The 24,182-nt window shown below is 37.8% G+C and overlaps 1 protein-coding gene across 1 annotated transcript in view; it reads right to left on the bottom strand.

Annotated features, from left to right (window-relative positions):
* Positions 1 to 774: 774 nt before the first annotated feature.
* Positions 775 to 24,182, bottom strand: part of LOC142839845 (cadherin-related family member 4-like) — an 85,192-nt gene continuing 61,784 nt past the window's right edge. Inside the window, exons 17-22 of the mRNA XM_075956214.1 lie at positions 19,313 to 19,454; positions 18,879 to 19,132; positions 3,828 to 3,958; positions 2,470 to 2,559; positions 1,760 to 1,829; positions 775 to 789 (exon numbers count right to left, since the gene is read on the bottom strand). Of these exons, the coding sequence (XP_075812329.1) occupies positions 775 to 789; positions 1,760 to 1,829; positions 2,470 to 2,559; positions 3,828 to 3,958; positions 18,879 to 19,132; positions 19,313 to 19,454 (702 nt within the window). The remainder of the gene's footprint in view (positions 790 to 1,759; positions 1,830 to 2,469; positions 2,560 to 3,827; positions 3,959 to 18,878; positions 19,133 to 19,312; positions 19,455 to 24,182) is intronic.

The raw sequence follows: 24,182 nt of genomic DNA, 5'->3' as shown, positions 1-24,182 counted from the left end.
AACTTCAGTGGTAGTGCTCCTCAAGTGAACAAAAAACCCTCTGTATCAGTATAGGCAGAAGAAACCACGTGGGCAATGCACACATGCCTGTGCCTACGATATGATAGAGCAAGAGCGAAGGACGTGTAGGCTTCTGTGGACGGATTTAACTTAGACTAATTGGGAGAATCAGAGACTAGGGGACTGTGGCACTGTGAATATGCACACAGAGTCCTAGAGTATAAGAAAGTCAAAAGAGAGGAAGGCTGCCCAAGTGGAAGGAAAGGTTGTGAAACATCTTGGAGTTTGTAAACCAAGTTCTGTGCCAAGATAAACATGTGTGATGTTTCTCCATTTCCCATCTAGAAGCAATGCAACTCCTTTGTGTGAACACTCATGCTAAATTCCTGTGCAGTTTTCCTAGATGTTCTACAGCACAGGAACTTTGTAGATCTCTGAAATTCTGTGGAACTTACTACGTGCAGTACACAATTGAGAATGTATCAAGTGCCAGCATTATTCCTTCCAATATTTTATTTATTTTTCTCCTAGATGAAATTTGGCCTTAGAAACAGTGAAATTCATGTTCAATATCTCATTAAAACTTTCATATGCTCTAAAATGACCTTTATAGCTAGATATTGAATAGTTGTCCATTGAATTAATATTATTGATTGTCTTGGTGTTGACTTGAAAACGTTTTACTTGTCAAAGATACTGAACCACGTATAGTTTTAAACAAATCTATTTCTGTAGCATCATGGTTTAAAGTTATTCTTTTAATGGCAATCTACGTCACATCTCCTCTTCCTAAAATGAAGAGGGACAGAAAGTTTGTAAAAGCCAGTGGATGGCTACAGAACAGTGTTTATGAGACACACATAACAGCTTGGCATATAAAACCACAGCAATTGGCAAAGCACATACAAGAGCTGCACATGATAAAGCCAGACCAAGTCCCAGCAATGAGAGGGAAGGTGGTCGGTCATGCAGTCCCACCCCTAGCTGAGGAGCTATTGACAATCCGTGGTCTCTAGGAGAGGAAAAGTTAATTTTATCTATGGACACAGCTCTCATGGGGGCTAATCATGCCTCAGTAGATAACCCTTCTTATACACATAATTGCAGCACAGTCTGAGAAGAAACCACCTTGGTTTGAGAAGAAATACTGATATTCCCAGCGAAAGGATCTCTAGGGGGATTTGTAGCAGGAAGAATGGGAAGGGTGGGCTTGATAAAACCACATTGCATGCATGTATAAAATTCTTACTTAAATAATAAAAATGCAATAAAAAGAGCATATACGCAGTGAATATCCCAACAGAAACTTTTTCGAGAGACAGTTTGACACGTGACAAGTATTCAGTGAATAAGTGAATTGCATAAAGATGAACAGGCACCACAGTTACTCTTAGCAATGACCCCGCTAGATTATCTACGTAATTTAATTTCACCTAAAGAATGAAAAAAGGAGACCCGAAAGCTATCTCAACAATACCCGAAATCAATTTGACCTCTACGGATGTATCAACACTGTCCCTTGCCTCCTCGTTGACATCATGAGCATCAAATCATTGAAAAGTGGGTGGGAACTCTACCCTCTCCAAGTTTTGCTTACCCTTTGAGTTGAATTGACTAAACTCTCTATTCTGTTTATGAGTTCCTTTTCACCAGTTCTTACTCACAAGTGCTTTTCTGTCATCTAGAGTCTATGAAATGGAAAAAAATAAATAAATACTCTGAATTCTACAGCTTGTTTTTTTTTTCTTTTTGTCCTTACTTTATCATTTCCAGGCAGCAAGTTTGGTCTTGTATTCAGTCTGAAGCCAATACTCAGTGAGTCTTCATACCTATTACAGAACATATTTGAAACATTTACTTTACTCATTAACACAAAATACGTTTTCCCATACTAATGTGAGAAATCAATGAATGATATAACAGTCTACTTTTATAAATCACTAAGTATACCTACCCTACATATGCAACACTTAGACAGTGTTAAAAGTAGCTTTAATAGCTTCTGATATGTTATCAGAACTGGTTGTGTTTAAAGTTCAGACTGTAGTGCCTATTGTTAGTGTTTTATATTATCTCTTACATAAATAAGTAATGTGTTTCGATGGTATGCTAAGAAAAATTTCTATAAAATACTACATTCTTATTATTCTAACCTGAATTCCCCTTGTCATTGAATAAACAAAATGATTTATAAAGTACAATGATATTACCAGTAGTAAAATACCAGGACTATTTTATAATTCTCATTTCAAATCTGACTTTGCTCTCGGCTATGATCCCAGACCTAGAAATAAATATTGATGAGCAAGGCTACTTTAAAAAAATCGATGTAAAATTTACAGGTAAGATTTAACATTCCGAAGCCCCAACTGACATTACCTATAACTAAACTTAAAATAGATTGAATCACTGAAGATTCAACTTTTAGGGCCTCAAACTTCTTTGTCTAAATCACTAAATCTGCTTTACCTTGGTACCTGTGCAGCTCCCTTTTCAGTGAGACGCGGTTGACTCTGCCGTCTGTAACAGTGAGGAAACAGTCGTGAGCAGGCAGGAACACTGGAAGGAAGGAACCCAATGCAGAGAGTGTCGGTGCAAGGGAAATTCAGTGCTCCCTTTTCTTCCCTGTCCCCTGCTGCTTTCCTTTCCAACAGTGAGTTCTCTTCTTAGACCATTCAGTCCACTTACTATTATTTGTATGTATAAGAATGAAGAAAAATTTACGGGACATGTATAGCCTTTCAAGGACTGCATCCCTGAAGAAACTGACTCCCCCACCCCAACGCCAACAGCAGTGAATTGCCAGGAGCTTATCAATTAGGGATGGGAAATGCCTCCCCTGCACTGCTGTGATTCTGGTTGGCTTGATCTTGTGCAGGTGTTATGCATGCGGTCTCTGATGTTGTGAGCTCTTGTGTGTGCCGGCCCTCCCATACCCATCAAAGGATTCTTACATTTCTTTCAGCTGTCCTCTTTTTTCTTTTTTTTTCTTTTTTCAAACCTTCTTGTTAACCCTTCCTTCACCTTCGGATCATGTCACTTTGTCTTTCAGAATATATAGTCAACTTTTCAGGATAAGGCCCATGGTTGTAAAAAATAGATTCGTATGAACGCAGTTCCATTGTTATGCTTATGAAAAGGAGAACCAATCGCCCAAGGTGTGGATAAAGTGTTTTCAGCATCCTTCCTTTATTTTTGCTTCCAATTACTCTTCAAAAGACGATTGTGCTAGCCCTTTCTCAGCAAAACTTTCTCTGGCCAATTTCATAGAAAGATGCTCGCATTTCGGCCACACCCCTATCACCCTGCTCTGTGATCTGATTCTTTCTCTGTTAAAGGATGTGTTTGTGCAAAGCACACACTGTCTGTTACTGTGCCCGTGTGTTGCTCACCTCTCCTCACCCCAACCATGAGAGATCACAAGATGCTTACTGGGTTATTTCAAGCTTTCTCTGATTACCCTTCAATTGCTTTGGTCTCTTTGTGACTTCTGTCTATCCTTTGATAAGCAAATATAACCAGGGATCCTGACCTTGATTATGCATATGGACAGTTAAAATGTCATTTATGATCATTTTTAAAAATCAAATGGCTCTAAGCTAGAATCATTTCATCAACAATTTTGGTAACAGATATTGGCTTTCAGGCAGGAAGGTTTTCCTTAGCACTCAAAAATCCACATGTAAAGCAGTTGTCGTGATGAAGCATGAAAAGCAACACAGAAATTTCTCCCAAGTCTTTGTCTCCATTTTCATCCTTTTCCGAAGGCGTACTTGATAGATTTCATTATAAACTGATTCAAAGGGAAGCAAAAAGGAAAATCTTACTCTTTGAAGAGGCACCATGCAACTGCATACAGACACATCACGAAGAGCACCCCCGTTAGAGTGAGGGCTGCAGGAAACCAGCTGTCGGGCTTCCAGTAGTGTGAGATCTTCCTTAAGACCGAGGTAGTAATCTGAGGGAATGCAAGAAAAACGTACTAAGCATCGGCAGTGCCGCTGTCAAAAATATAAAATACAGTGTATACTAAAAGGATTTCTTTATATTCGTTTTCTTTATGATTATTCCTGCTAGGGAATAAACTCTTTTTGAAGAAAAAAAAATATGTCTTTGTGGAGTCTATGAAAATCTTGGCAGGAACATTAATGACTCCTGGCTAAATGACATAAAGAATGAGTCAGCAAGTATTATTTCAAAATGAACCGCAGCATTATTGGCCTTTTCTGCCTCCTGCCAAAAAATCTCAGCGTGTTTTTCCTCCCAGCATATAAATTCCCATTACTATCTCAACTATGGCCATTAAGAAACCACTAAGAAGGAGAAGGTTTTCGTGGATGTTGACTATCGCCCTTGCCTAAGGAACAGTGGTATCCAGCAGATGGTAGTGTAAGCTAGGGTAAGCTTGCAAGCACGCGCATTAGGTGTGACATTTAAGGTAAAGTAATATATAAAGCTACTTTCACAAAGATGGCATGGAAATAGGGAACGCCAAAATTGGAACTTAAGGGAGACCTTTGCCAGAAAGGATCTGTCAGCAGGAGAGGTGGAAGAAGTCTCATTGCTTATCTGGCTCAGTAAAAGGAACCCTTTCACTGTTGAAAGTGTTGAATGTTGGTAGTTGTCAAGATTAAGCATTATAAGTGTAGGCATGTCCAAACAAAGGAAGATGGGGAAAACAGATTAAGCTTAAGAGATGCCCATTAAAATGCTGTGATCTAATTTTCATGAATAAATAGTGTCGTGCTGTGTTTCTAAATAAATAGATTGAAAGGTTGACAATTTGCTAGTCACTTAGTCATATAGCTATACTTTCAGATCGTTAAGAAATAGCTCGGTGTGATGCCACACCCGTAGAGTTCCAACTACTCCGGAGGCAGAGAGGCTCAAAGATTACTAGTGCCAAGGAGTTCGAGTTCAGAATAATAATGCTCTCACAAATATATTTTCCACCGTATAAGAAGACAGATTCTAACTTGCACTTGCTCATTCTTTCTCCCTACTGCCCTTTCTCCCTCTCTTTCCTTCTAATAAGCACTTATTGAATATTTGTTCTGCTCTGGGAATTAACTGATAAAGGTTATACACAATCTGAATCCCAGACACAACATTTATTTACCAACCACTGTGAACCACGATTCAGCAAAAACACTTTTAGTTAGTTATTCTCCTAATTCTCATCTCAGAGGAGTGGGGCTCACTTGGAGGAAGAGCTGAGCTGAGTGGTACCAGGCATCCTGGACAGGGCCAAGTTCAAGATGGCAGCAATGGAGTTCACACAAGTCTGCATGTCTCCAAAGACCGCAAGCTTTTTACACATTCTCAAACATGTGGCTTATGCTACATACTCTCAAACTTAACAATTTTAATGTTAAAAAGTCCACCCTATAGCAAGGCACTAAGCTACAATATTTCAAGAGCTGTTGTAGCTCCCTCTTACACACAGCCATCTGTAGGAAGTTGACAGCTCTTGACACCTGGTGTGTGTCAAGCTTACTTACTTGACAACAAGCAAAGATTTTTGAAATGGTTTTTATTTTCTCATGTGCTCACATAAAATTTATATAATGCTTTTTGTTTGCAAAATGCCATGCTTCATTGTGAAATATGTCAGTCTTCTAAGGTGAGTCAGGATCATACCGAGATGTGGTGTAAAAAGAGCAAAATCTTTCTACAGTTATTAATACAATGTCAATGGATTGCATTTACATAACATGTTTATTACAAGACCTTTCATTTCTCTGGCTTCATTTGATACTTATAAAACCCTTTGTACAACACATAGAATTATTCTAATCCATCTAGTAATCGCTGTACACTCGGTAAATATTTAGAAGTGTATTTTGTGTTGGCTGGACGCCCTTGCTACACCCTTCCCATGGTGTGACTCAAAACAAACTTGAGAGTACTGGATGTAGGACTTTATATTCCTATCGCCCTCTCACAAGGCATATTGAGCTATCACTTTATGTTTTAAATATTTTCAAGTTTATTGGCGACACCAGAGCCCAGAAGTCACAACAGAGATCAGTGCTTGCTTGAACTTTCATTGTAGCACCTTCCTGTCTAACTTTCTTGTCTCTGTTCCTTTTTTTCCTTTTTCTTCCTTTTTTTTTGCATTTTGCATTTTGCTGCTCTCCAAGCTTTATCTGCCTAATATCTTCGTTATCTCTGTATCAGACCAACCGCACTCTCCATCTCAAGACACACTTGATCCCTCTCCTTTTATGAATAAACCATGTGCTCTCGCATCTACCTCTCCTCATCAGTGGTTGTTTCTTAATGTCTGCTCTTCTCGTTCTGTCCATCAAGACCTACCTAAAATTCCACTATCTCTCCTGGGACTTTCTCAGATCCTTCAGGCCAGAACTTGATATGATGTCTGCCCTACGTTTGTTTAGAGTGCTTGTCAAAATGACTTGTAACTTAATTTGCTGGAAACCACCCTCTGGACTCATGGGAACGTCTTGTATGCTAAGACCACTTTCTTCTATTTTATACCTCAGTTGCTACACTGGTCACATGATTCCTCAAACTTCAAGCTTCACTGTTTCTTTAAGGATTGCTATTGATCTCCCTGGTTCTATCATTTAGTAAATCTGTGAGCTTTAGAAAATAATTTAACCTCGAGAAAAGAATTCGGACTTTCAGCATTTCGGTTTCAACGTTGTAAAGAGACAAAAACCAAATCTTTGTGTTTGATTAAATAAAATCACTTTTTAAATGTGAAAACTCAAATACGGATGTATTTAGAAACATAAATCTCGTTCCTAGGTAAGAAGTCTCATTCAAATATTAGTTACACAATGTTATACGAAGAAAACTGACTTTAATTATTAAACCCCAAACTTCACAGAATTCATCTTAAATTGTGCATTCATTGTTGCACAAAGTGCATGATTTCTATATTTGTTTAGAAATATAGCGTGGGAGATTTTCCAATGTTCCCAAGTTTGCCTAAGCAGACAACCCAAAGGCACTCATAAACTTAGACACGGGAGTGATGTCTCCTCCTGGTGAAGAAGCTGAAGACTGGGGTCACGAACTGCTCAGGACTGGCAGACCATGTGTATCGTCAAACATTTATCTCACCCGAAGGTAAATCACTGGGGAAAACAAAAGAATCCCATCTGTCACTCGGCTATGCTCTAAGCTTCTCACTGCTGCATGCGACTAATTAATTTTGTTTCATAACCTTAATTACTTTACAGAAAGGACAATAATAATGGTGTTCCCTGTCATGGAATCTTTCGACCGTGTTCAGAATCAGAGTCACAACAGGTGTCCAAAGCTGCCTGGTCTACTGCCTTTCATGTTATTCCACTTAACTCTCACTGAACAACACATTGTAGAGAAGATGTCAATAACAATTTTTTTATTAACTTTTTGTTCTCAAATATTTTATTAAATACAGACTAGGTGTCTACTGAAAATGTCAAGTAACATTTAATAGTAAAACTGCTGATTGGAGCAGAAACAGTGTTTTTTTTTCCACTTCCTTAGAAACCACAAATAGGAAAAGTTGTGAAATTAAATATTAGAAAATTTTAGTATTATAAAGAAAACATGGAAACTTGTTTTTCCTTAGTGGGAGCTGTAAATGAGAAATAAGTGGTTTGTGCCTAATACTTCAAAACAAGAAACAATCTATTTCTGTATGTTTTCAGTTAATAAAATATATTATAAAGCATGCTATGTATTAATGACATCTTATGCTCTGGCCAACACACTGGGACAGGTTGAAGACATCTCTGTTCATAATCCCTATGACAAACTGGAAACTGAGGCGCAGTATGCTAAATGACTCAGCACAGGTTTACACGGTGATGGGAAGGGCAAGCTAAGAGTCAAGCCAGGACCTGCCTCATCACTAAGGCCACAACCTGCTCCTCCATTTGGACCTAAGATTGTTTACCATCAGGATAAAACTATTTTAGCAAAATCTACATGACCTGAGATCATTACATAGTCTTGCATTTCAATCTTTATTTTCTCTTAGCATGGGGAACCTGGTCATAATATGAATGAACGGCTATGCAGAACATTTTCAGATTTAAAGTTCCAGGTGTTTGCTAAGAATTCTTATAATTAAAGGACACCTGCCACATGGATTTTACATCTTTTAATAACAATAATGATATTCAAGCTTCTTATCTACCCTTGCATATTAGGTCCTAGTTCAATTCATGCATTCCACTAATGGAAAATAACTGCAAGAAAAGAAGGAAAAAAGGACTTTAAAACATAAAAACAGACACTTCTTCCAAGGGTCCTAGTGCCCACCTGAAATTCTAGCACCTGGGAAGCCGAGATGGATTCAAGGCCGCCCACCCCACATAGAGTTTGTAGCCATTTAAAACACTTGTTCTCTTACAATCCCTGGGTTCATTTCCTAGCATTCCCATGATATCTGAAATCCATCCTAAGTCCACTTCCAGGAGAACTAATGTTCTCTGACTTCTGTGGATGCCAGGCCTGCATGTTGTCCACATACATACATGTGGGCAAAACACCCTGTCCCATATAAGAACTAAATCTAAAAATAAGAAAAAGAAAAGAAACTAAAATGAAAGTTTAAAGCAAGCCTGGACTACATAACAAGATTGGTTAAAACAAAACACAGAACAAAAATTTAAAGCCATTAATCACCTGTCTTCTTTTTCAAACATGAAAAAAAGAAGAACAGGGAAGATAATGTTTAAGAAGTCCAGTGAAAATGATGTTAAATGAATTAATTTATTTCTCGAGTTTCTGATTTGTCTCAGTTTGGTGGCTTAGTCTATTGCTGTGAAGAGTAATGGTCAAGGCAATGCTTATAAAAGAACACATCTACTTGGGGCTTGTTTACAGTTTCAGATGCCTACTGAACTATCACCTTGGTGAGGAGCAAGGTGGCAGGAACACAAACAGGGTGCTAAAAAGCAGTTAAGAGCCACATCCTCATCCATATGCAGTATATATCCCAATCCCAAATCTTTCAAATTCAAAACTATTCTCTAAATTTGATTGCTCTTCGAGCTGATGAGGGAGAGGGACTTGATCGGGGGAGGGGAAGGGAAATGGGAGGCGGTGGTGGGGAGGGGGCAGAAATCCTTAATAAATAAATAAATTAAAAAAAATAAACACGACAATCACCAAAAAATAAAAATAAACATTTAAAGCAGTTAGAACAACATATAAAAGATTAACATAAGGAATGTTCTCTCTCTTTCTCTCTTTCTTTGTTAGGGAAGACTCTACTTTCCTTAAAAAACTAGGTGGAATTTTTTTTGTAAGGATAAGTCCAGTGGGACTTAATTTGTACTTTTAGGTATAGGAGTAATCAAGTACAATTATGAAAAAAGAGAATTAGATATCTTTTCTCTAGAATGTAGTTCACTTATGAAAAAACAGACATGACAGATATATACCTGATTTTTTGGCTGATTTTATTCTTTTTTAAATCATTTTTATTGAGTTACACATTTTTCTCAACTCCCCTCCCTTTCTCCCCTCACCCATTTTACCTTCTCCCATAACTCCCACACTCCCAGTTCACTCAGGAGAGCTTGTCTTTCTCACCTTCCAATGTAGATCCATGTATGTATCTCTTAAGGTCCTATTTGTTGTCTAGTTTCTCTGTGGTTGTGCCCCATAGGCTGTTTTTTTTCTTAGTTTTATCACTCTGTAGTACTCCATAATGCAAATTGTATCACATTTCCTTTATCCATTCTTCCGTTGAGGAGCATCTAGGTTGTTTCCAGGCTATTACAAACAATGCTGCTATAAAACATAGCTGAGCACAAGTCCCTGTGGTAAGATTGAGTGTCTTTTGGGTATATACATAACAGTGGTATTTAGCTGGGTCTCTAGGTAGATTGTTTCCTAATTTTCTGAAAGAACGCCATATTGATTTCCAAAGTAGTTGTACAAGTTTGTACTTTCACCAGCAATGGAGGAGCATTCCCTTTACCTCATATCATCTCCAACAAAAACTATCATCAGCGTTTTTGATCTTGGCCATTCTGACAAGGGTAAGATGGAATCTCAGAGTTGTTTTGATTTGCATTTCTCTGATGGCTAAGGATGTTGAGCATTTCCTTAAATGTCTTTCAGTTATTTGAGATTTATCTGTTGAAAGCTCTCTATTTAGGTCTATACACCACTTTTTTTATTGGATTATTTGGTATTTTGATGCCAAGTTTCTTTAATTTTTTTTGGTATATTTTAGAGATCAGCCCTTTGTCCAATGTGGGGTTGGTGAAGATATTTTCCCATTCTGTAGGCTGCCATTTTGTCTTATTGATCATGTCCTTTGCTCTACAGAAGCATCTCAGTTTCAGGAGGTCCCATTTATTAATTGTTTCTCTCAGTGTCTGTGCTACTGGGTTATATTTAGGAAGTGGTCTCCTGTGCCAATGTGTTCACGTGTACTTCCCACTTTCTTTTCTATGAGGTTCAATGTGGTTAGTTTTATGTTGAGGTCTTTGATCTCTTTGGACTTGAGTCTTATGCATGGTGATAGATACAAATCTATCTTCATTCTTCTACATGTTGATATTCAGTTATGCCAGCACCATTTGTTGAATATGCTTTTTTTCCATTTTATATTTTTAGCTTCTTTCTCAAAAATCAGGTGATTGAAGGTGTGTGGATTGATATCAGGGTCTTTGATTCGGTTGCAATGGTCCTCTTGTCTGATTTTATACCAATACTAGGCTGTTTTTATTACTGTAGTTTTGTAGTAGTATTCTCGCTCTCTTTTTGTTAGTTTGGATGAAGGTTTGTCTATTTTGTTGATTTTCTCAAAGAACAAACTGTCTCATTGATTGTATTGTTTTCTTTGTTTCTATTTTGTTGATTTCAGCTCTTAATTTGATAATCCTGCTGTCTAGTCCTCGTGAGTGAGTTTGTTTCTTTTTGTTCTAGAGTTTTCTGGTGTTCTGCTAACTCACTGATGTGGGAGTTTTCCAGCTTTTTTAACTAGACATTTAGTGCTATGAATTTTTCTCTTAACACTACTTTCATTGTGTCTCATATATTTGGGTATGTTGTGTCATCATTTTCATGGAACTTTAGAAAGTTTTTTATTTCTTCCCTTATTTCTTCCTTGGACCATTGGTGGTTCAGGTTAGCATTGCTTAGCAAGTGTTTGTGGGCTTTCTGGAATTAGTGTTGCTGTCAAATTATAATTTTAAGCCAAGGTGATCCGATAAAATACATGGGGTTATTCCAATTTTTATGTGTCTCTGGAGGTTTGCTTTGTTACCTAGTATGTGATCAGTTTTTGAGAAGGTTCCATGATGTCTGAGAAGAGGGGTTTTTTTTTTATGTTTGGATGAAATGTTCTATTGATGTCTGTTAAGTCCATTTGGTTTATAACATTTGTTAGTTCACTTATTTCTCTGTGAATTTTCTGTCTGATAGACCTGTCCAGTTGTGAGAGTTGGTTGTTGAAATACCTCACTATTAGTGTGTGGGGTTTAATGTGTGATTTAAGCTTTAGTAGTGTTTCTTTTACATATGAGGATGCTCTTGTATTTGGGGCACAGATGTTCAGTTTTGAGATTTTCTTTGATGGATTTTTTTTCCTGTGACTAATATGATTTTCTTTTTTGATTAATTTTAGTTTGAGCTCTATTTTGTTAGATATTAGGATAGCTACACCAGCTTGTTTCTTAGGTCCATTTGATTGAAAAAAATTTCCCCAACCCTTTACTCTGAGGCAATATCTGTCTTTGAGGTTGTGGTGTGTTTCTTGTATGCAGCAGAAGGATGAATTCTATTTTTATATGCATTTTGTTTATAGGTGAGTTGAATCCACTCATATTAAGCAATATTAATGACCAGGGATTGCTAGTTCCTGTTATTTAAGTTTTCATTGTTGGTGATGTTATTGTGTGTGTTTCCCTTCTTTGGGACTTGCTGCTGTGAGATCACCTATTGTCTATGTTTTTGTAGATGTATCTAACTTCCTTGGGTTGGAGTTTTCCTACTAGTACTTGGTATAGGATTGGGTTTGTAGCTAGGCATTGGTTAAATCTGGTTCTGTCATGGAATATCTTGTTTTGTCTGTCTATGGTGATTGAAAGTTTTGCTGGGTGTAGTAGCCTGGGCTGGTATCTGAGGTCCCTTAATGTCTGCATGACATTTGTCCAGGACCTTCTGGCTTTCATTGTTTCCATTGAGAAGTCAGGTGTAATTCTGATAGGTCTGCCTTTATATGTTACTTGGCCTTTTTCATTGCTACACTTAATATAGTTTTCTTCTATAATTTTATTGAATATATTTTCTGTACTTTTGAGTTGGACTTCTCCTTCTATTTCTATCATTCTTAGGCTTGGTATTTTCATAGTGTCCCATATTTTCTGGATATTTTGTGCTAAGCTTTCATTGGAGTTAATTTTCTTTGACCAATGAGCTTTATTCCTCTATTGTATCTTCAGCACTTGAGATTCTCTCTTCCATCTCTTGTATTCTGCTGCTTACGCTTGTATTTGTGATTCCTGATCATTTTCTCATAATTTCTGTTTCTATAATTCCCTCGGTTTGTGTTTTTCTTTATTGTCTCTATTTCAGTTTTCAAGTCTTGAATAGTTTCTTTTTTATATGTTTGATTGCTTTTTCTTGGTTTTCTTTAAGGAATTCGTTGATTTCTTATTTTTGTTTGCCTTTTCCTCCACTTCTTTGAGGAAATTTTTTCATTTCCTCTTTAAGGTCCTCAAGTATTCTCTTAAAGTTATTTTTTAGGTCATTTTCTTCTGCTTCATCTGTATTTGTTCAAGTCTTGCTCTTGTAGGACTACTAGTTTTTGTTGGTGCCATGTTGCTTTTTATGTTGTTGAGTGTGTTCTTACCTTATCTACCCATCTTTTCCTCTGATTGGTGTAGTTGGGGATCTGACTCTGGTGATCAATCTTCCAGGTGCCAGTAAATCTAAGGCTCAGATGGCTACTCCTCATGGTACAGTAGGACCATGGTTCAGTCACCCTAGAAGTCACTTGGTGTTTCCAGAGGTAACGTAGCATTCCGAGGGGTTACTCTGCAATCCATGGTATCCTTTGGTTTTGCCTCCATGGAGGTTGCTTATTTGAGGCTGCTCCCAGCAGAGGTTGCTGACTCAGGCCTGCTTCAGTGGAGGTCATTGACTTGGGCCTGGTCCTAAAGAGGTTGCTGGCTTGGGCTTGCTTCCTTGGGGGTTGCTGATTAGTGCCTGGTCCCACAGAAGTCTCTGGCTCAGGCCTGCTTTCTCAACAGTGGCTCCCTTGTACCTGCTCCTGCGGAGCTCATTGCCTCTGGCCTGCTCCAGCTGAGGTTGCTGGCTCGGGCCTGTTCCCACAGATGTCCCTGGCTTGGGACTGCTCCCATGTAAGTTCATGTTTTGGGCCCATGAGGTCTCTGGTTTGGGCCTGCTCCCTCCGTGGTCACTCCCATGTATCAGCTCCTGTGGAGATTGCTGGCTGAGGCCTGCCCCTGTGGAGGTCCCCATTTTTTTTTTCAGTATTGTCATTGCTTTTCCAAATAGTTCCTTTCATACATTCCTTCAGTCATTCTGTATTCATTTCTTATGAGAGTTACATGAGTACTGAAGCCAAGAAAAGACTGACTAAAAATGCACGACTTATGCATGCATATTTTTGTATTTTTTTTTTACAAGGAGGGATTTTTCTTTGTAGTCCTGACTATCCTACAACTAACTTTGTAGACCAGGCTCTCCTCTTACTTGGAGATCAGCCTGCCTCTGCCTCCCAAGTGCTGGGATTAGAGGCATGTACCACCACCCAGTTATGTATCTTATCTTTTAAAAAATGCTTATTGTGGCATAACACATAGAAGTGAATTCTCATTCACTTGTCTAACATGTAACTTCCCAATATAGCAGAAAATGAAATGTTTTTAGGGTCTTTAAGAGCCTACTCACCGGGTGCACCTGAGAAAGAAAGGTGCATTTTTTTTTCACAGTGCTCATATCTGCAAGTTAAGAACAGTACATAGTCCGACAAATAGATCTTGAATACTGGAAGGCTCAAGCTATGTAGTAAACATTTCCACCCCTATATGCTCAGGGTACCTGTTATTATTAGTTGTATGATAAAAGCAACTCTAAAAAATCAGAAAAGCAAAATCCAAAGAGATGGCATTTGTCTACTGCTGCAGTATAAGCTCCTCCACCCTGATGAGTTTATTAATTTCAGTTTATACCAGAAACATATCAGAAGGACATTAATTGCAATTGGTTTATGGGGTCCATATCAATAAGTCTTGCTTTTCTGGTGATAGGGAATCAGTCTTGGAAGCACAGTGTGCAGGCGAGCACAACAGGGAAACAGAACACAGAGCTACAGGTGTACAGGAAAGGCTCAGTATTCATTTTTAAAGATCAGATTCAGTAAAGGCCATAAAGATTCAGTTTTTGCCACTTTGTACTCTAATGTCTTTTCTCATTTTTTTTTCCCCTGATAGGATAAAAGCCTTTCCGTTATACTGATGTGCACCAGGAAGTGTGGATGTGCTACTCAGGGCTGATGACAAGACAGGACAGTCATGCACGGACTTTCTCTATTCTATGAAAAAAGAATAAAGATCATAGTTACAAATGAGGATGATTTAAAGTCTCTACCATCATCCCTTCTGTCAAAATAGACATTAGTCCTGGAATTTTTATTCTGGTCTCAATTTGCTGCACACAGTCTCTGGAATTTTGATTCATGATTCCTTTGGGGAATTGTATTTGCAGGAAATAGTGTCTAGCCGGTTACCTCACTGTCTCTTTAGATAACATGCATTTAAGCTGAAGAATTCTATTCACTTCTTGAAAGATGACTTAGTGTCTCTCTTCTCTACCTTCTCGCGAAAGTCTGAGTGAGGTTTGCGGTGAACGTGGGACCCTTTACAACGGCTCTGTTTATTTTCATTGGTCCATGGTCGGGCTCGTTCGCTATCAGTCCTTTATCTAACTTGCTCCGTAGTTGAAGCCCTTCGATCTTGCTTTCTTCCCTTCTGGAATCGTGTTACTTATTCTAATGTCTATCTTGACAAGTGTTACCACCTTTAAGGAGTGTTTTATAGTGCTCTCAGGGGCTCTGGACCCTGTCTTCTCTGTTTACTTTGTTCCAAAAGACATATATTTGTTCATTGAAACCTTTTTTTCTCTCACAAATTCACAGGCAAGGAATGCCGTGATGCTGCTTTCTTTAAGGGGTTTTTAATCTGGGTTCCAAGGATGATCTCTTACAAGTCTCTGAAATGAAATGTAAAATTGTGCGTACGCAGGCGTCTTTTTCTGCATAAAGGGAGCAGAGATTTCATCTGATTCTTCATGCCCCACCACGTTTCTCAACTAAAAAGTGCCACATGCTTTCCTTGTAACATATAGCATTGGTTCTTTGACCATAATTGTGCCGTACTTGGCACTGTAAAATATGCGGAAGTCTGTGGAATGTCCTCAGGACGCTGCGATTTCTGAGATACCCTCTATCTTTTTTCCAATAGATACAAGAAAGATTTGTTGATCTCTCTCTGCATTTACAATGAGTTTCAGACTGAAGATGCACTCTAAAGTACTTATAACATAATTCAATAAAATTAATTCCTTTAAGCTTTTTATCATCCAAACCTCATTTCTCTAGAACTCACAGGCAGACATTGTTAGCGATCTGTTTTAAAGAAAGTTCTATTTTTATAACTTGTGTTTGAGGTTGTATTTTAGGAGCAGATAAAATTCTGACAGTGTACTTTGACCACTTTGAAGTGTTTTTTAAGTTTTCATATCTAATTCAACACGCTGAGTAAAAAGATCTGCTTTATATTAATAATAATAAAGATATAGCTTATTGGTATTTAGAGAAATCTTCTTTCCGATGACATATTATATTCATATTCTTTGACCTGTTCCTATAAAAATGCACGAAAAACTGTTTCATAAACATGTTTTTGATATAGCAATGCAAAGAAAAGACAAAGGTCTTATTTTCCAGGCTCCTGTATCTAAATCATTACTACAAATGACTAATCGCTACTGTGGGCATTTCTTCCACAATCTGCCAATATTCACTTAGTATTTTATGTACCCTTTTTAAACCCTACCAAATATAGAAACACTGTGTCTGGCACAAGTATCTCCACATCTCTCTGAAGACCCTCCATAATGGAATATAGAGTCAATTTTCCTTAGGCTGGCACATGTTTCAAAATGCTTCCATGGGAGTCTGCTACAATGCTGAACACAACGCTATTATTGAAGCCATATCTAGTCACATCTTTTGTTATCTATTTTTCTTTAGCATACTCAACATTGTATACTAACAGCTAACCCAAAGTCTGCTGAAGAAGTAAATAAGCAAACAGCTAAAGGCACGGGTGAATTTTATCTGATAATTTTATAATATCTTTAAATGAAATAGTAGCTAGCTGGTGATCTTTTAATGAAACATTAGAAATATTCTATTTTAAAACTATTCTATAATATGTAATTGATTTTGCATATGTGTCTACCCACTCTCAAGCTAGCATATGGAAGTAGAATTGTTTGAGCAGCATTTATTTTTTTTCTCTATAATAAACAAGTTGGACTACAGAACTTGTAAGGTAATTTCTGGTTTGGTAAAATTTTTCTGCAAAAAAGAAGTGCATATATATCTCTGTGGAGATCTGTGTATTATGTTAGTGCACATACAAACATTAACACTGATATGGCTTGTGTGGAAAACACTTACTTAGTGGAAATGACTTCGTAGATTACAAGTTGGAAATCACTTCCAGACAGCTTTAATTGCCCTACCTCTCTTAGAAAGCCTATGTGTATCACCAAGGGAAGTGTATAGATTACAATACCACTTAGCTCTACTACAAAAAAAAATCTTGTACATTTTCATGTAGAACATCTTTATTTTATCTAATACATTTTACTATAATGGCTTCTGCTTTGCTAGATGTTGCTTTCAGCCTCTTGAGTGGCAGAAATGTGGATATAAAAATAAGTTTGGATGGACGTATTTATCCCCAATAGCAATGTAGGCTAAAATAATCTCTCAGAGAAGAGCAGGATCCATTAGAGTAGAATGATTCAGAACAAAGAGGTGAGGTTCACATTGACCCAGGAAGGAGAAACAATGCATTTTAACCCTTTGAAGGCTACTCTAACATCTGACCGCATTACCAACAAGATAGGCTTTTGGCAATGTTTGCCTGACTGATAAAATCACAGCATATTTGTGGAAATTCTATGAACATATATCCTGGAGTGAGAAGATAGACTAAAAACTAATTGCTTATGACCAGATGAATATTCGTATTTAAAGTAAAAAATGATGTAGTTTAACTGAATAAAATGTATGACTAGAGTCCCTGAAGCAGAAGACAGAGCTTCAATCAATGAGTAAAACCAGTTCAGTTATGAAGGCTGCATAGGAAGGAAACTCAAGCTCTTAAATACTAATACTTAATAATAATGCACCTCACTTCATTAAACACTTGGGAGAACAGTCAGTACTGTTCCATCAAAATTTCATTTATTTTCTTTAAATTTAGAATAGCAAAATTTGGATTACTATGTTTTTCTACAGCTAACACAAAAGTTAAATATGAAATCAAGAAATATTTTCTAAATTCATTCAACAAATGACTATTTTCTTTCAAGTGTGTCTCATTGGGTTAGTGTTGTTACATAGACTGTATCAAAGACATGTTAGTAAGATCACAGATATGCAAAGGGGCTTGGCTGTTGCAACTTGACTTGTCTGAAGTCATACAAAAAATCAACTCTACCACATTGACCTTGTTTCTTTGAATATTATTAAAGTCTACCAACACTATGGATTTATCTTCTCTGCTGTGAAATGGTTGCAATTTCAGGTGTTTTCTAATCCCAGCCCTCTCAGCTTCAAGACCTCCCGTGTTCCAATAGTTTACATATATGCCAAGCATGATCTTCTTCTTTCTTACTAAGCTACATGCTCAACCCTCTTTGTCCTGAAAGAGAAAATAGCTTACAGCATCACTGCCTTGGGATTTATTATATTCTTCCTGGGATAATTGGTGCCTATTTCTTGAAAAGTTTTTTTTCTCTTTACATAGAAATATGAACTATATTTTTAAAAAAAGAACTACATTTTTATTTTCCTGTACAATGGAGAACTAAAGACTTCCCTGGAAAACTTATTTTATTTTCAGCCTCAACTACTAAAACAGGTGTACCATAATTTCACAGTGTGTAGTTTTTACAAACTATATTAAAATTACTAACTTCAATGTGTTGAGGACTGATGCTTGTGTTTCTTTCAAAATGCTTTGTTATAATCCTAACCAGCAATGCTTCTTAAAAGAGGAAGCTGCCAAATGCCTTTTCTAAGCATAAAATGACACTTTTACCACAGCAAATTATTCCGGAGTACTGATTTAAACAGAAAAAAACACACTATGATATGAACAAACAACACTGTGGCTGGAGAGATGGCTCAGTGGTTAAGGGCACTGGCTGCTCTTCAAAAGGACCTGGTTCAATTCCAAGCACCCACATGGCACTTTACACTTGTTTGTAGTATGAGTTCCAGGGGACCTGACACCCTCCTACAGACATACATGTAGGCAGAGCTGGAATGTACACTAAATAAATAAATAAATGTTTTTAAAAAAGATTGACCAGAACTACTAGGAATTCTAAACAGCAAAGACTACAAAAATGATCATGTTTAATATATTTGTCTCACTTCAACACAGATGGCTAATAGCTACAATAGTTTGGATGAGAATGCAACTGTAGTAATGTAACTGTTTCAGTTCAAGTCTTTCAATGACAAAACAACAGGATAACTCCCATGACTGTGCTCAAGAACTCCCCGTTTGGTCTCATTCAAAGCCCTTCAGGTAATTTCAGAATTACAGGTCACCAGTGTTACTCACTGTAGTCGGAGCTGTGCTTTTGGAAGAAGCTGGCTGTGCTGTGGTCCACGGAAGCACATGAATGATGGCTGTAGCGGTGGCCGTCAGCTGACTAGCTGCACTCCCACCCAGTTCATCGGTGACTTCAATAAGCAACTGGAATGTCACTGCATCTTGAGCTCCTTGGAATAGATCATACCGGAAATCCTGCCTGGTGGCCAGAAACGGAGACTCGGCACCTTCTCTCCAAAGCGTGAACTGATTACCTGTGTTTCCTAAGAATGGTGAGTTAACAAAGCAAAGGGAACTGTATTATGAAAGCTCATTTTCATTTGCTTGCTTAAGGTTTTGTTTAAACTATATTTCATGGTATGTCCTCAACAGTCTCAAAGCCTCTGATGTGAGACTCTGATGAGACAGCATGGATTTAACCAATGTCAATGCCCACGCTTTACCTGCCACGATGGAATAGCTGAGATGATCCTGGGGGGAATCCTTGTCTAAACAATTGAGGCGAGTGAAAGGACCCCTAAAGTTGGCATAAATCTGAGTTTCTAAGTGTGGTGGTATGCAGACAGGAGGCTCATCATTCACATTCTACAACAAAGGGATATTTTCTTAGATTAAATCATATTTCAAAACTATCACCATGTATAATTAGTCAGTTCTCTAACTTTCATTGTGTCTAGTGTTGGCTTAGATAATTTCCAGTGAACTATAGAAATACATCATACACACACATACACACACATACACACATACACTCATACACACACATACACACATACACACATACACTCATACACACATACACACACATACACACATACACACACATACGCACACATACACACATACACTCATACACACACACAGAGAGACTTATAGGAACTCTGATTCTATGATTGCAGAATAATAATGGTCATTTAAATTTTCAAAGCTGATGTCCACAGGATTCCTCACCTCTGCAATTTTTATCCAATGTAAACCTTTATTTCAACACATATTTTCTCCTGGTTTACTCCCTCACCTTTCTCTTGTCCTCGAGTTACTAGCTTGTGAAATGAGACGTATACACTGGACAGCTGACGCTACTGGTTAGAGCCAACAATTGCTCCTTCAGAACAGCAAGTATGAAACAGTGCTACTTAATTTTCAAGTGCTCACGCCTAAAAGCCCTGTGATGGTGCTAAGGAGCACTGTTGTCTTTATTAAGGCTTATAATTTCAAGTTATGAACTGATAACCAGAATAATCCAAGTTACTAGGAGAAAAGTAAAATGGTAGGAACAGGAATCAATAAATTGATTTGAATGTATCTGAAAGGATTGTGGTTATCTTTAAAAATTAATCTATGTTCTTAACATAGTAAAAGCAAGCATAAAAATGATTAACAAGTATAAAAAAATAAACATGTCATCTTAAAAAATACAGAGCCAAGCAAATATTTTTCAGAAATAAATAATCTAAATGCTTTTACAAATGCCGTTACTATCACACACGGCTCACACTTATTGGTGGACTCAGCTCATCTCTAAATAACCTGCCGGGACTGTAGTTCTCCACAATCATTTTGATATTCCCGTTACAGTTTGAAGCTCTGGGAACATTTTGGAAGAAGGAAATCCTTAGTGTTCCAACATTATGGACAGATTTTAAGCTCGCTCTTAAATCAAGCAAAGGGTGCTCTGCCAACCTTGAATCATCAGTTTCTTATTTTGAGGTGCTTGCTGTTCCTATGGCTTGGAATTTAATATATCATTCCAATCTTGCTTGCCAGAATTAATTTTGGCAAAAGACCATCATTTTCTTAAGTAACTGGATCTCTCCTCACATTAGAACATAGCGTGTTCGTGTTACTAAGTTATTATTCTGTATGGAAATTGGACCAATACAAAGAACACAAGAAAGCAAAACCATGGCTTTAGTTGTTCATGCGACTAAAAAACTAGAATCACCAAAATTCTGGAACAAACATACGCTGAAATCTTATGACATGTATTTATTGACTAAATTTCAATAAATAAAAACAAACAGCCAGCACATTTGGTAAGTTCTTTAAAACCTGTTCCCAATTAAAGAGAAATAAATTGAGTTGCAATTATCTTCGAGTAATCTAGAAAGGCATTTTCAAGCCCTGTTTTGTTACATGATTACCTAAAGTGGTTATTAAATAAAGCATACTATTTAAATTTTCTTAGTTCCTAATAAATAAAATGTAGTCTTAACACATAAATCATAATTTAGCAATATTTTTCACTTTTATTTCACTTGGAATAGAATACATTGTCTGTTGAGGACCAGCCTTGACAAAAAAATACCTCTTTCCAGGGTAGAGGGATGGAGATTTAGAAAATATTAGTAAAGAATATGAAGACGCGAATAAAAATAAAACAGAAACATATAGAATGGTATAGAGAGGAAGTTCCAGTGAGTACTGGAATTCACCATCTGTGTTTAATTTCCAATTACTTAAAATACCCCTGACCCCAAAAGGTAGGAGTAAGACAAAAAATAAAAAAAAAATGTATCATGCATTAACATGATACAAGGAAATTAACATACCAATTGAAGATGGGGGGGCGCTACCTCCAAAGTTAAACATTCTGTTGCTAGAACTAAACAAGACACTCTCACACAACAGACTAAAACATTCTGTAGGCAAACCACCCCCTGGGTGGAATCCAAATTATCTCCGTAAGGGAACTGGAACTTAGTGGGATCCACAGACTTTTGTTTGAGGTAGAAACTTCTCTATTCTTGAAATACAAGGTCTGGCTGTTAACCACACCTGTTGACAATAACCTTGAGAGAGCAGAACTCTCTGGTCTAAATCTAGGTGGGACCTTTGTCTGTGGTAGAAACACAGTAACCTTGAAAGAAGAGAGGTAAGTTCCAACTCTCTGACCTTTCATCAATGTGGAAATAGGCTCACATTTTCCGGCCTCCACAATTGTCTTCACACACAGAAGCTCACCAAGCTTTTCATTGCAGGAAGTGGAGCTGTGGCTCAGGAGTTCAGAGCCTTCACTGTTTCTTTTGAGGACCTAGGTTCAGTTCCCAGCACCTATAGGATTTAGTGGATAACTGGGGTTCCAGAAAATCAAGAACATTCTTTTGATCTACTGGGAACCCAGACATACGTGGTGTGTGTGTGTCTATAGAGGCAAACGTGAATACACAGACACTAGAAAACACAAGTAAGTAAATCTTTTAATAAGTTTTTAAACACAAATATGGTAAATTTGGACAACTCAGGAAGCTGTGGATCATTTACTCAATATGATTTGGACTCTAGATTTTAAAGTAAAACAGAAACAATAAGTGAATCAGTCATGAAGTTGGGGACATACTGTGATGTCCCTTGTGGATTTTTTCCTTAATGAAGATATAATATCCTTCCATACACCTTCTGATTAGAGCTGGGTTTGGAAGTCTATTTTATAAGCCCCGGCACTGAAGGGGAATTGGTCATAAGAATCCCTTCCCTAACCAAGAAGCTATTTACAACTGACACCTGCTGGGAAAGGGAACATTTCTTCAATGAAGGAAACTGGGTATATCTACCACACTGCAAGACAGACCCCATGCCCCTCTCTCCTCTCTCCTCTCTTCTCTCTCTCTCTCTCTCTCTCTCTCTCTCTCTCTCTCTCTCTCTAACTCTCTCTCTGTCTCTCTGTCTCTCTTTCTCTCTCCTCTCTCTCTCTGCACACCGACCTCACCAGGCTTGTGCACCCACCCCCAATAAATTCCTAAGCTGGTTTGTTGCATGTTCCCATTTCCTTCTCACTCATACCAGGTAATTTCAGATACCAGGTAAGGTGGTTAAGAAAGAAGGAAGTATCTAAGAGGAGTTGTGGTAGGGAAAAACATGATAAAAAAATTATTTAAAAATGTAAATATAAAACAATTAAAAGAGAAAGGAAGGACAAAATACTTGGTAAAATAGTACAGGTTTGTAATGTTGAAAAAAATTTACACCCTTAGCAATATTTACTTTTTTTTGTATGAGTGTGATCTTAATGTTTGGGTCCAAGTGTCACCCCAGGCCCCCTGGCATCTATATATCCAAGGAGTCTGGAATATTTGGTGGAAAGTTCCATTCCAAGGCCCCTCCCCTTGGAGTTGCTGCAGTCCAGACTCCACCTCTGAGAAAACCTGTCAAACAATGACCCCTCCCCAGAGAGGGTCAAGACCACTCCCACAGGCTATTTAAACTGCTCCCAGAGAACAAACACATGGTCTTCCCTGATCTCCCCCCCCTCCATGTTTCTCTGTGTTTTCTCGGAGGGTCACCCAGGAGCACTGGCATCCATTAAACCTGGGCTTTTTCTAATTTGGTTTGATTTGGTCTGATTTGGATTATTGTGTTGGCGGAGAGGTTTGTTGAGCTGAGCTGAAAAAACTTACACTTAAGCAATTAAAAACATAAAATCTCTCTAATAAAATGGCTTGCTAGCTCTTCCTAAGTTTTAAAATATATGTATCTATTTCAAGAGAGGAGAAACCATCACATGTAAACTTCTGAAATAAGGAAAGAATGTTGGAGTACAAACAAATTGTCATGGAAACCATATTATGTAGACATACCTTGATGGTAAGCTAATAATTGTGAATTGTCCACTTGCTGGAATCTAGAATTTTCTAAGAAAAGAAGCCTTCAGGCACATCTGTGAGAAATTTTATATTCTTAGCTCGCTGCTTCTTGACATTAGCTATAGTGTGGTCAGCTCCTGCCTCTGACTCCACACCATCACGGACTCTATGGAGAACTGTGAGCCCAAACAAAGCCTGCCTCTTTTCACTTGTATATGTCAGATAATCATATCACAGCAACAGATAAGTGGCTAAGACACATTTCAACACATTATTTTTACATAAAATAAAAGGGGCCTCACTAAGATGATGCAGTGGTAAAGGTACAGGTCTTCAATCCCAACAACCTGCGTTCTATCCCTGGGTGGCACAGGGTTGCTGTGGAACACCAGTGTAAGGTGTGGTACATTTGTTTATGCTGTGGAATATGTCTTTAATGACGTAAAGATGGGTTGCATTCTTTTCTCTTGCATTTGTTTAACTCTGTGAGGCTGTGCTACTTTGCCTGTCTAAAACGCCTGATGATCTAATAAAGAGCAGAACGGCCAATAGAGAGGCAGGAGAGAGATAGGCGGGCTGCTAAGCAGAGAGAATAATAGGAGAGAAAAAGGGAGAACGACAAACATAGAGGAGAAAAGACACCAGGGATCAGCCACCCAGGCTCACAACCAGTCATGAAGTAAGGAAAGAAAGCTATATAATAGAGAATAGTAAAAGCCCAGATGCAAAA

This window comes from Microtus pennsylvanicus, chromosome 22 (assembly GCF_037038515.1).
Source record: "Microtus pennsylvanicus isolate mMicPen1 chromosome 22, mMicPen1.hap1, whole genome shotgun sequence".
Lineage (NCBI taxonomy): Eukaryota > Metazoa > Chordata > Mammalia > Rodentia > Cricetidae > Microtus > Microtus pennsylvanicus.
This window is presented reverse-complemented; position numbering and strand designations above follow the sequence as displayed.